This window comes from Ictalurus punctatus, chromosome 28 (genome assembly GCF_001660625.3).
Source record: "Ictalurus punctatus breed USDA103 chromosome 28, Coco_2.0, whole genome shotgun sequence".
Taxonomy (NCBI): domain Eukaryota; kingdom Metazoa; phylum Chordata; class Actinopteri; order Siluriformes; family Ictaluridae; genus Ictalurus; species Ictalurus punctatus.
Window position 1 is genome coordinate 8,939,995 of NC_030443.2, and position 12,053 is coordinate 8,952,047.

The 12,053-nt window shown below is 38.0% G+C and overlaps 1 protein-coding gene across 3 annotated transcripts in view; it reads left to right on the plus strand.

The window, feature by feature from the left end:
* Positions 1 to 8,876, plus strand: part of scai (suppressor of cancer cell invasion) — a 112,521-nt gene extending 103,645 nt beyond the window's left edge. For all 3 annotated transcript variants that reach the window (XM_017459854.3, XM_017459855.3, XM_017459856.3), the window contains one exon: positions 2,906 to 8,876. In XM_017459854.3, coding sequence (XP_017315343.1) covers positions 2,906 to 3,052 — 147 coding nt within the window. In that variant the 3' untranslated portion in view covers positions 3,053 to 8,876. The remainder of the gene's footprint in view (positions 1 to 2,905) is intronic.
* Positions 8,877 to 12,053: the final 3,177 nt, after the last annotated feature.

The window sequence follows — 12,053 nt, forward strand, 5'->3', positions numbered from 1 at the left end:
GTTAATAGGTTTTGAGTACATCTGAATAATTAATTTTATATCTGTAGAGAGTCACTTAAAGATGAGCAGGAAAAAAATCCCATTCAAATATACTTTAATTTGATGTTGTAATACAGCTAAAAGTTTACGGGTGATACGTTTTATATTCTTCTTACATTTCTGTTCATCCAATCAAGTACATAAATGTAAGAAGAAAAAAGATCAAGAATCATGCTAAGTCATCATTTGTGGTGACAATCACATGCTACACAAGGCGGTTAGCGGTATAGATACAGTCATGTCCATAAGTTTTCGGACAGTGACAATGACGTGTAGTCTTTCAGCTTTAGTTTAAGGGGTTTAACAAAAATATTGCATTAACTGCTTAGCAATTACAGCCTTTTTTTTTTTTTTTTTTACAGATTCCCTTCATTCACAGGCTCAAAAGTAATTGGACAATTGTTATTTCATGATAAATTAAGGCGATCATAGGGCTGGAGTTGATTCCAAGTCTTCAATTTGTATTTGGTAGCTGTTCATGGGAACTCTCAATATGCGGTCCAATAAGGTGTGGATGCAAGTGAAGGAGGCCATCATTAGGTTGAATAAACAAAATACACCTTTTCAGAGAGATAAAAGAAACTTTAGAGTGGCCAAATCAACAATTTTGTACATTTTTAAAAAAGAATAAATGCACTGCAAGGTCAACAACACCAAAAGGCCTGAAAGACCACAGAAGACAACTAAAGTGGATGACTGGAGAATTCATTGCTTGTTGAAGAAAAACTCTTTCACAATATCTAGCCAAGTCAGAAACACTCTGAAGTAGGTAGACATATCATTGTCAAAGTCTACAATCAAGAGACACCTTCATGAATGTAAATACATACGGTTTACCTCAAAATGCAAACCACTGGTAACGCACAAGGACAGAAAGGCCAGATTAGACTTGCTAAAAAACATCTAAAGTAGTCTGACCAGTTCTGATGCAAGATTAACTTGTACCAGAATGATAAGAAGAGTATGGAAAAGTTAAGGAAGGGCTCATGATGCAACGCATACCACATTATCCGTCAAACGTGGAAAAAGTTGCATGTTTGGCTGCCAGTGGAACTTTGTCACTGGTGTTTATTGATGGTTTGAATGCTGATAGAAGTAGCAGGATGAATTCTGAAGTGTATAGGGCTATACGTTCTGCTCAGATTTAGTCAAATGCTGCAAAAGTGGTAGCACAGCACTTAGTAAAGCACACAGCACACAGTAAAGATGGATAATGACCCAAAATGTACCACGAAAGCAACCCAAGGGCTTCTTAAGGCAAATAAATTAAATGTTCTTATATGTCAGATTGAGCAACTCAATTTAGCATGTTTTTTACTTACTGAAGACATAACTGAAGGCAGAAAGACCCATAAACAAGCAGCAAATGAAGGTAGCTGCAGTAAAAATCTGGCAAAGCATCTCAAGGGAGGAAACTCAGCATTTGATGATGTCCATGGGTTCCAGACTTCAGACAGTCATTGACTGCAAAGGATTTACATCCAAGAATTTAAAAAAATTCTAATAATTATGATTGTTAGTTTGTCCAATCACTTTTGAGCCTGTGAAAATGGAGGGACTCTACAAAAATGGCTGTAATTCCTAAATGGCTAATGCAATGTTTTTGTTGAACCCCTTAATTAAAGTTGAAAGGCTACACTTCAATCATCACAGCTTCATTTCAAATCCACTGTGGTGGTGTACAGAGGAAAAATAATTAAAATTGTGTCACTGTCCAAACAGTTATGGACCTGACTGACCTGTGTGTATCACTGAAGTCCACCAGATTGCTTGATGAGAAACTCTTTCACCATTAAACTATTTAGCATTAGTCCATAGAGTGCATACAGTGCAGCTAAAAAGTCTGAGACCACTAGTGAAAATGCTTATGCATTCTTTTCTAATTTAATACAACAATTTTCATTACAAATTATTTACAACAATGTGAGAGAAAAGTAAAATCTTTGATATAATTACATGAATTTCAGAATTTCTTAGTATTTAATATTCAATATATTGAACATTTACTTTGTTTTAAATATTGAAAAATTCTAAAACCTTCTGTTTATTTCCAACTGTAAATGGGGGAAAAAATCCTCAGATTTTCAATGTGGTATCAGCCTTTTGGACCCCTCTGTATGAGCAGTAAACTTTTGAGATTGCATGATGTTTTGAGGCAAAATGGTATAGCAGTTTTACTGAAGTAATTTCATGTTTTCAGGTGAAAACAAACATTTATTACTTATTTTCACCAGTACAAAATATTGACTTTTTAATACTTGAGTATACTTAAGAGTAGCAGCTACTTTTTTTTTTGTTTTGTTTTGGGTTTTTTTTAACTTGAGAACATTTTGCCTGGATATTTCTGCTAAGATTTCTCAATATACTTAATTGAATTATTTATCATTTCTAAGTATTGTTTCCACCCCAGTACCAAGGAATGTAAACAATTCAGCTGGAATTGTGAGAGCCACACTATTTCACAATAAAAAATACAAGTAAAAGAGAGGGTCACCACTTTCTTAGAGATTTATTACAGTTTGTAATGCTCAGTCCTTTTTGATTTTGTTAATTTATCTTATTAGTTGAATTTAGTTATATACTAGTTAGAAGTAAATACATTACTGAATTACTGAATTAAAGTGAACATTAACCACGTGCCTGCATGTCAACATGTCTTGATCATGGATGTAGTACTTGGTGTTTGTCAGATCATGTAACTGAATGTTGAAATTCACTCTGTGCAACAACAAATGCCATAAATGTAAAGTAACACTAAGGTTTTCACAAGTTGTTTTTTGTGACTTAAATAATGCAAGTGTTTAGTTTCAAGCACAAACTGTGAAGCTTGGCTTTATTTTGGCTGTGTGTTTTCTCTGTAAAACAGGAAGCACAGAGTTTTCCAGAATCGTACCCCCAGCTGCCCAAACAGGAGATGGTGGAGAGCAACCTACTGCAGAAACACATAATGCAGCTGGCAGCCATGCTGGATGTGCAAAACCTCTTTGTCGATGGAATGCTGGATAACTACTGACTGCTTTGTGGCAAAATAGCACTGTGCCGACATACATGCTCATATGGACGCACACATAAACCTGGTCTGTAGGTCCTCCCGAATGAAGTTCCTGGTATTTTGTTTAACTTTACCTCTATATATTTAGATCTAGATAGTTTTTAACAATTTAAGAGTGTCTCATTTTTGTGGTCAGCTAGTTATAATTTTTTTTTTTTTTTTTTTTTTTTGTGATTTTCACATATATTGGAAAGAGTTACACAGCTACATGTAAAATAGCTCCCAAAGTACAATATTGAATATTGTTTTATACCTGCAGGTGTTATTGTGCAGCTACAGCGACATTAAGTCTGCTAAAGGCAGCTGTTGCTTTTAGAAGGGAGACAGGTGAAATATAGAGCACTTAAGCTCAATCAAGAAAAAGTGAATAACTTCACAATAATACTGACTGATAGTTTGCTTCTCAAATTCTTCCATAGAAAACTACAGTGAGGGCTCGGAGACTAAAATATCAAACTGCAATACTCAAAAATATTTTCACAATAAATTATATTTATCTCACTGTTTAGATTGCTAACAAAACTGCCGGTGAACATTAAAAAAAAATGCTTACATTTTTTAAGCTACAAAGCATTATTTAACAAAGAAAACTAAGAAAAATTTAACATGCAAAAAACCTGTTAACTTGTTATTGTAATACTGGAGTTGGTCAGAGCTACAAAATTACTGAGGATACCTGCAATATCTTCATAAATCCCATTGTGATGTAGTTTATCGCAGTATCTGTATCTTATACTGCACAGCTATCATTCCCTGTTTTGTCATTCATCACATTATTCTTCTGTAACTTTCATGTGTTTTGTCAGTAGCGCAGACAACACATGCAGTTGTTTGCTTTGGCACTCAGATGTCTTTTGCACATCTTGTTTACTACAATGTTTTGCTTACAATCTATATGCGTCAATTGTGTCATGTGTACTATGAACTCAAGCCTGCCCTTCTGAAGATGGTTTGAAACTGAATGCCTTTTTTGGGCCAATAGCATTTTATGAAATTAACAATTAACAGTTTTGCATGTCTTATTAGTATGTGGTGCATATAACCTATACCTACAACCTGATTTCTAAACCCATGTGTGTGGTGGACACCTATATACACTGATTAGCAATAACATTAAAACCAATGACAGATGACGTGAATAATATTGATTATCTCGTTACATGGCATCTGTCAAGGGGTGGGATATATTGGGCGGCAAATGAAGAGTCAGTTCTCGAAGTGGCTGTGTTGGAAGCAGGACAAATAGGCAAGTGTAAGACTCTGTGTGACTTTGACAAGGGCCAAATTGTGATGGCTGGACGACTGGATCAGAGCATCTCCAAAATCGCAGGTTTTGTGGGGTGTTCCCAAATGCAGTGGTTAGTCCCTACCAAAAGTGGTCCAATGTTCTGCTGGGAAACCTTGGGTCCTGGCATTCATGTGGATGTTACTTTGACACATACCACCTACCTAAACATTGCAGACCAAGGACACCTCTTCATGGCAACGGTATTCCCTAATGGCAGTGACCTCTTTCAGCAGGACAATGCACCCTGCCACACTGCGAAATTATTCAGGAATAGTTTGTATACAGGTCAGAGCTGTTTTGGTGACACAAGAGGAAGCTACACATTGGTTTTAATGTTATGGCTGACTGGCATATATGTATATACATATCTCATATATCAAACCCAAAATGCATAACATTGACAAGATGCAAAACACTCATCAACAGTAAGAATTGACAGGCCAGATTCGAATTCATAAAGAAATACAGAGATGAGCCACAAAAGTCGTAGAAAAAGATTAAACTCTACCAAAGGATAGACAGAATCTACCCATGATCCAAAACATACAAGCTCATCGTTCAAGCACAGTGGAGGAAGCATGGCTTGGGTTTGCGTGGATGCTTCTTGAACTAGCTCATTAATCTTTGTTGATGATGTAAACTCATAATGCTAGCAGCAGAATCACTTCATAAGTGTAGAGAAACATTCTGTCTGCCAATTTATAGAGATATGCATCCAATCTAATTGGAATGAAATTCATCATCCAGCAAGACAATGACCCAAAACATGTTGCCAATACAATACAAGGACTTCAACAAGGGAAAAAAAGTGGAAAATCAATCACCAGACCTTGAGTATTCATTTCACCACCTGGAGGGGAAAATAACCCTCAAAACAAACAACAACTGAAAGAAGCTTTGGTATAATCTGGAAAAAAGAATGCAACAATTTGGTGATGTCACTAGGTTGCCGGTTTTACGCAGCTATTGTAAACAAGGGATTTGTAACCAAATATTAAGTGTTGGAAGCAGGTAAAATGGGCAAGCAGGATCTGAGCAACTTTGACAAGTGCCAAATTGTGATGGATAGACAACTTGGTCAGAGCATCTCCAAAATGGCAAGTCTTTTGGGGTGTTCCCAGTATGCAGTGGTACTTACCAAAAGTGGTCCAGAGAAGGACAACTGGTGAACCAGTGACAGGGTCATGGGTGCCAAGGTTCATTGATGCAGTTTTGAGTGAAGGCTAGTCCATCTGGTCTAATCCCCCAGAAGAGCTATTGTAGCAAAAATATCTGAAAAAGTTAAAGCTGGCTATGATAGAAAGGTGTCAGAGCACAGTGTGTCACAGCTTGCAGTGTATGGAACTGCGTAGCACATACTGAACCCTGTCCACTGCCGAAAGTGCCTTCAATGGGCACGTGTGCATCAAAACTGGTCCATGGACCAGTGGAAGAAGGTGGCCTGTTCTGATTACTCATGTGGACAGCCAGGGGCGTCTCTTACCTAGGTAAGAGATGGCACCAGGATGTACTAGGGAAGAAGGCAAGCTGGCGGAGGAAGTGTGATGTTCTGGGAAATGTTCTACTGAGAAACCTAGGGTCCTGGCATTGATGTGGATGTTACTTTGTCATGTACCACCTACCTAAATATTGTTGCAGACCAAGTTCACCCCTTCATTGTTCCCTAATGGCAGTGGCCTCTTTGAGCAGGATAGTGTGCTTTGCCACACTGGAAAAATTGTTCAAGGTGTTGACTTGGCCTCCAAATTCCCCAGATCTCAATCCGATCAAGCATCTGTGGGTTGTGCTGGACAAACAAAATCCATGGAGGCCCCACCTCGCAACTTACAGGCCTTAAAGGACCTGCTTCCAATAATTTTGTTGTACAAATGTACAAAATGTATGTACCTGACTGGTATATAAAGAATTTTGATGCAGAGAGGTGTATATGTCCATCTGACTTATTTGTTGTACCTAATGTGTGGGGGGGAAAAATTAACCACTGCATTTTGCAAATTTGTGCAGTGTTCATGAATGAGCAGACAGAGCATTAGAATCTGCCTGTCCTGCAGACAGGTATAAACCAGGCTGTCTTGTGATGTGATCATTATTTTATTTGTTTCTCAAGTCACGGTTTTAATTATGATATTTATTGTGATGATAGCATTGGACTTTATTCTATTGAAGTCTGACCTCTATACTTTTTCTAAACATCCTCAGAAAGTTAAACTACATAACAAACAAAAAACACACAGCTGTGAGCCTTGTTCAGCACAACATAATGGCTTGCATCATGGGACCAACAGGTGCCACAACTGACCACCAGATTTTTACCCTTAGAAAGCACAAGGCCCCAGGATCTATCTTGTAACTTCTCTTTCATGTCATTGAGCCATTTGACCATGGCATTATCTGCAACATTTACAAGACTCCATCTTCCTGATTCATGTGCTTCAGATGGCACACTGGATATGTATGAACAGAGCAGGCTGTTAACATAGGCTCTGAAAACATAGGTTGGCAGCATTTCTATTAAATAATCAGTGACTTTTTACAATTCTGACATATTTAAACACATCTGTGACACAAACTCATTTGCTAGCTTATTTTCAGCTACAGTTTCCTCTGAAAGTATTGGAATGACAAGGTCAATTCTTTTGTTTTTGAGATCAAAAGATGAATGTGAGATGATAAATCAGAATTTCAGTTTTAATTGATTGAGATTTACATTTAGGTGTGTTAAAAACTTGACAGGTCCCTTCTTTCTCCAAACTTTGGCCTTTCCATCACTGAAGTAGAGATTAATATTGGTTCCAGAACTTTTGTAGCTCATCTCTGCATTTCTTTTCAAATTCCAGTCTGGCCTTCTGAGTCTTACTGCTGATGAGTGGTTTGCATCTTGTGGTATGGCCTCTACGTTTCTGCTCTCAAAGTCTTTTCTGACTGGTGGATTGTGATACCTGTGACCAGTAGAGGTTGTTGGTGATGTTATGTTTTTTTGGGGTTTGTCATTTTTCAGTCATCAACTGCTGTTGTTTTCCTTGACTGACTTGTTTGATGACTGTTTTTTTAATACACTAGTGGTTTCTTTCTTTTTCAGGACATTCCAAATTGCTGTATTGTCTATGGTCAATGCTTATACAAAAGTTCTGATAATGTATCCCTCTTTTCTCAGCTTCAAAACTGTCTTGCTTTTTTCCCCATAGACAGCTCTCTGGTCTTCATGTTTTATCCTTTTTAACAACAGATTCAGTCTTCACAGGCAAAAACCCAGGGTACAAATTAAGAGTAGATGTTCAGAGTTATTAATTGTTTAATCAATAAATCTAACCACCAGCCACATGTTCCAATATATTTGATCACTTGAAAAATGGGTGGGTTCAAGCAAAAGGTCCATGTTCTAAGCTGTTTAACAACATCTAGATGTAAATATCAGGAAATGAAAGCTGAAAGTCTGATATCATGCCATATTCATCTTTTGAATGTCTTCAGTGTACAGTATAGCAAAACAAATTAATTGGCCTTGTGTTTCAAAACTTTTGGAGGGGACTGTATCTCTAAATTGAGTTTCCTCATATTATATTTCCCTCATATTATATTTACAAATCACTGCCAAACAGACCCATCTGCAGCCTAGAAAAGGTTTTAATTAATCCTGTCACTGCCAGGGTTACTGAACCCACTCTTGCAGACACAGCACAGTTTATACACCAACCTGTCCTTGTAGAGTATACAGTATCTTTAATTCACTAAAGGAAATGGTTTATAAATCACTGCAATTGCAAACAGATGAAAGGCATCTCTGTTTCCTCCACTTCCTAATGCTCATGTCTGACTGACCTTAATTTAAATTTTTCTCTTTTTTTAGCGTGTCGGTCACTGGCATTACATGAGCCAGCCCTCTAAATTTGTGGGTCATCTTCTGACATATGTGTAAGTCACAGATTCTGTAGCACTTAGTGGATGAGAAGCATTAATTTCAGACAGGGACTAACTAAAGCACAGGCCCTAAATGGCAAAACCTACATCTAAATATTGAAGTGGGCTAGTTATATTTAGGGCATTTTCCTGCCGAAACTGTGACATATGTTTTCATAGTATCTGTGATAGTATGCATAGTATCTAGCTATCAACCCTTTATTATTGTTAATGTGCATATACACCATGGTAGTGAGATGGAAGGTGCCATTGATGCCTTGTTCGTAGAAGTTAAGCTGAAGGATTGCTTGGTTACTATGGGTTTGTTTTTTCTTTTGTAGCAGTTCCTACTGTTTTAAAAGTAACAAAATGATGATAATACTCTTTCTTTATAAGTTAAGGGGTATTACAGTTGTCAGTTAGCTTGAATTGTATTCTCCAACTGTCATGTTTTCAGTCATTTCCTATGGTTGTCTTATCTTTTGCCAGATTGCACTTTTCAGAAAAAAAGGACAAGATAAATGTCATACCAAAACATGCAAGCTTTTTTGTTTTTCAGAATGCTATTTAAGATCATTAAAATATGATTGTTTTGTTTAATTTGTGCTGAGTTATGTTGACATTCTACAGGCTTAAAGGAACAATTTGTCATTTTTTGTTAACCCTGTGCTGTCTGAGTTGAATTGCACCTGCAATTATATAATTTTTGGGCTAGAACATTTTAAATAGAAACTTAAATGAAAAATCTAGCCAGATCTAGTGCATGGCAATGTTATAAATCAACTGTCTGTTATTATAGCTCTAGAAACATTTTCTAACATTATACAGTAAACTGCACATTTAACACTTCTGTTTGCAGCCTAGTTCCATTTAAATTTCTGCATTGAGGTTTATTGCAAAATGTCACTGAAACTGTTCAGAGACAATGAGGGCTCTGACCACACATAGAAGATCCAATAGCTTTACTCACAGTCACATAGTGAAAGGGGTTTTGATTTAAAACAAATACAAATAGAGATGGGACTAAAAAAGGAAGTGAAATATAATGAATAAATCCAAAACTGACACCACTTTCTTGCATGACACTCACTGACTATACTTGCTGAAATTCACTATAACAGAGTCATATCATATTTAAACAGTGCACTTATGCATCTTACCATATACAGTGAGGGGAAAAAAGTATTTGATCCCCTGCTGATTTTGTACGTTTGCCCACTGACAAAGAAATGATCAGTCTATAATTTTAATGGTAGATTTATTTGAACAGTGAGAGACAGAATAACAACAAAAAAATCCAGAAAAACGCATGTCAAAAATGTTATAAATTGATTTGCATTTTAATGAGGGAAATATGTATTTGACTCCTCTGCAAAACATGACTTAGTACTTGGTGGCAAAACCCTTGTTGGCAATCACAGAGGTCAGACGTTTCTTGTAGTTGGCCACCAGGTTTGCACACATCTCAGGAGGGATTTTGTCCCACTCCTCTTTGCAGATCTTCTCCAAGTCATTAAGGTTTCGAGGCTGACGTTTGGCAACTCGAACCTTCAGCTCCCTCCACAGATTTTCTATGGGATTAAGGTCTGGAGACTGGCTAGGCCACTCCAGGACCTTAATGTGCTTCTTCTTGAGCCACTCCTTTGTTGCATTGGCCGTGTGTTTTGGGTCATTGTCATGCTGGAATACCCATCCACGACCCATTTTCAATGCCCTGGCTGAGGGAAGGAGGTTCTCACCCAAGATTTGACGGTACATGGCCCCGTCCATCGTCCCTTTGATGCGGTGAAGTTTTCCTGTCCCCTTAGCAGAAAAACACCCCCAAAGCATAATGTTTCCACCTCCATGTTTGACAGTGGGGATGGTGTTCTTGGGGTCATCGGCAGCATTCCTCCTCCTCCAAACACGGCGAGTTGAGTTGATGCCAAAGAGCTCCATTTTGGTCTCATCTGACCACAACACTTTCACCCAGTTGTCCTCTGAATCATTCAGATGTTCATTGGCAAACTTCAGACGGGCATGTATATGTGCTTTCTTGAGCAGGGGGACCTTGCGGGCACTGCAGGATTTCAGTCCTTCACGGCGTAGTGTGTTACCAATTGTTTTCTTGGTGACTATGGTCCCAGCTGCCTTGAGATCATTGACAAGATTCTCCCGTGTAGTTCTGGGCTGATTCCTCACTGTTCCCATGATCATTGCAACTCCACGAGGTGAGATCTTGCATGGAGCCCCAGGCTGAGGGAGATTGACAGTTCTTTTGTGTTTCTTCCATTTGCGAATAATCGCACCAACTGTTGTCACCTTCTCACCAAGCTGCTTGGCAATGGTCTTGTAGCCCATTCCAGACTTGTGTAGGTCTACAATCTTGTCCCTGACATCCTTGGAGAGTTCTTTGGTCTTGGCCATGGTGGAGAGTTTGGAATCTGATTGATTGATTGCTTCTGTGGACAGGTGTCTTTTATACAGGTAACAAGCTGAGATTAGGAGCACTCCCTTTAAGAGTGTGTTCCTAATCTCAGCTCGTTACCTGTATAAAAGACACCTGGGAGCCAGAAATCTTTCTGATTGAGAGGGGGTCAAATGCTTATTTCCCTCATTAAAATTTATAACATTTTTGACATGCGTTTTTCTGGATTTTCTTGTTGTTATTCTGTCTCTCACTGTTCAAATAAACCTACCATTAAAATTATAGACTGATCATTTCTTTGTCAGTGGGCAAACGTACAAAATCAGCAGGGAATAAAATACTTCTTTCCCTCACTGTACATACATACATACACACGTGTATGTGTGTATTTTACATATTTTTGCCTCTGTACACCACCGAAATGGATTTTAAATTAAGCATTCAAGATGTGATGATTTAAGTGTAGACTTCCAGCTTTAATTCAAGAGGTTTAACAAAAATATTGCATTAACCATTTAGGAATTACAGCCATTTTCACAGTCTCAAAAGTAATTAGACAAACTAACAATCATAAATATTAAGATTATTTGTAATAGTTGGATGCAAATCCTTTGCAGTCAATGACTGCCTGAAGTCTTGAACCCATGGACATAATCAAATGCTGCGTGTCGTCCCTTGAGATGCTTTGCCAGGCCTTTACTGCAGCCACCCTCAGTTGCTGCTTGTTTGAGGGTCTTTCTGCCTTTAGTTTTGTCTTCAGTAATTGAAAAGCATACTCAATTGGGTTGAGGTCAGGTGACTGACTCGTCCATTTAAGAACGTTCCATTTCCTTGGCCTAAGAGGCTCATGCGTTGCTTTTGCAGTACGTTTTGGGTCATTATCCATCTGTGCTGTAAAGTGCCGAATTTGATTGAATCTGAGCAGAAAGTATAGATCTATATACTTGGTAATTCATCCTGCTACTTCTATTAGCAGTAACAGGAATCAGGAAACACCAGTGACCCAGTTCCATTGGCATCCATACATGCCCATGCCATAACACTCCCTCTATATGTTTGACAGATTATATGGTATGCTTTGGATTATGACCCCTTTCCTTTTACATAGTCTTTTCTTCCCATCATTCTGGTTCAAGTTAATCTTGCATCAGAACTGGCCAGGCATTTTTTTTTTTTTTGAGTTCTTTTTGTTTGTTTGTTTTTAGAGTTGTACGTTTTGTTTTGTTTTTTTAGCCAAGTCTAATCTAGCCTTTCTGTTCTTGAGTGTTACCACCTCTTGAGGTAAACCAGCCATTCATGAAGACATCTATTGAGTGTAGACATTGACAATAATGCACCTACCTCCTACAGAGTGTTCTTGACTTGGCTAG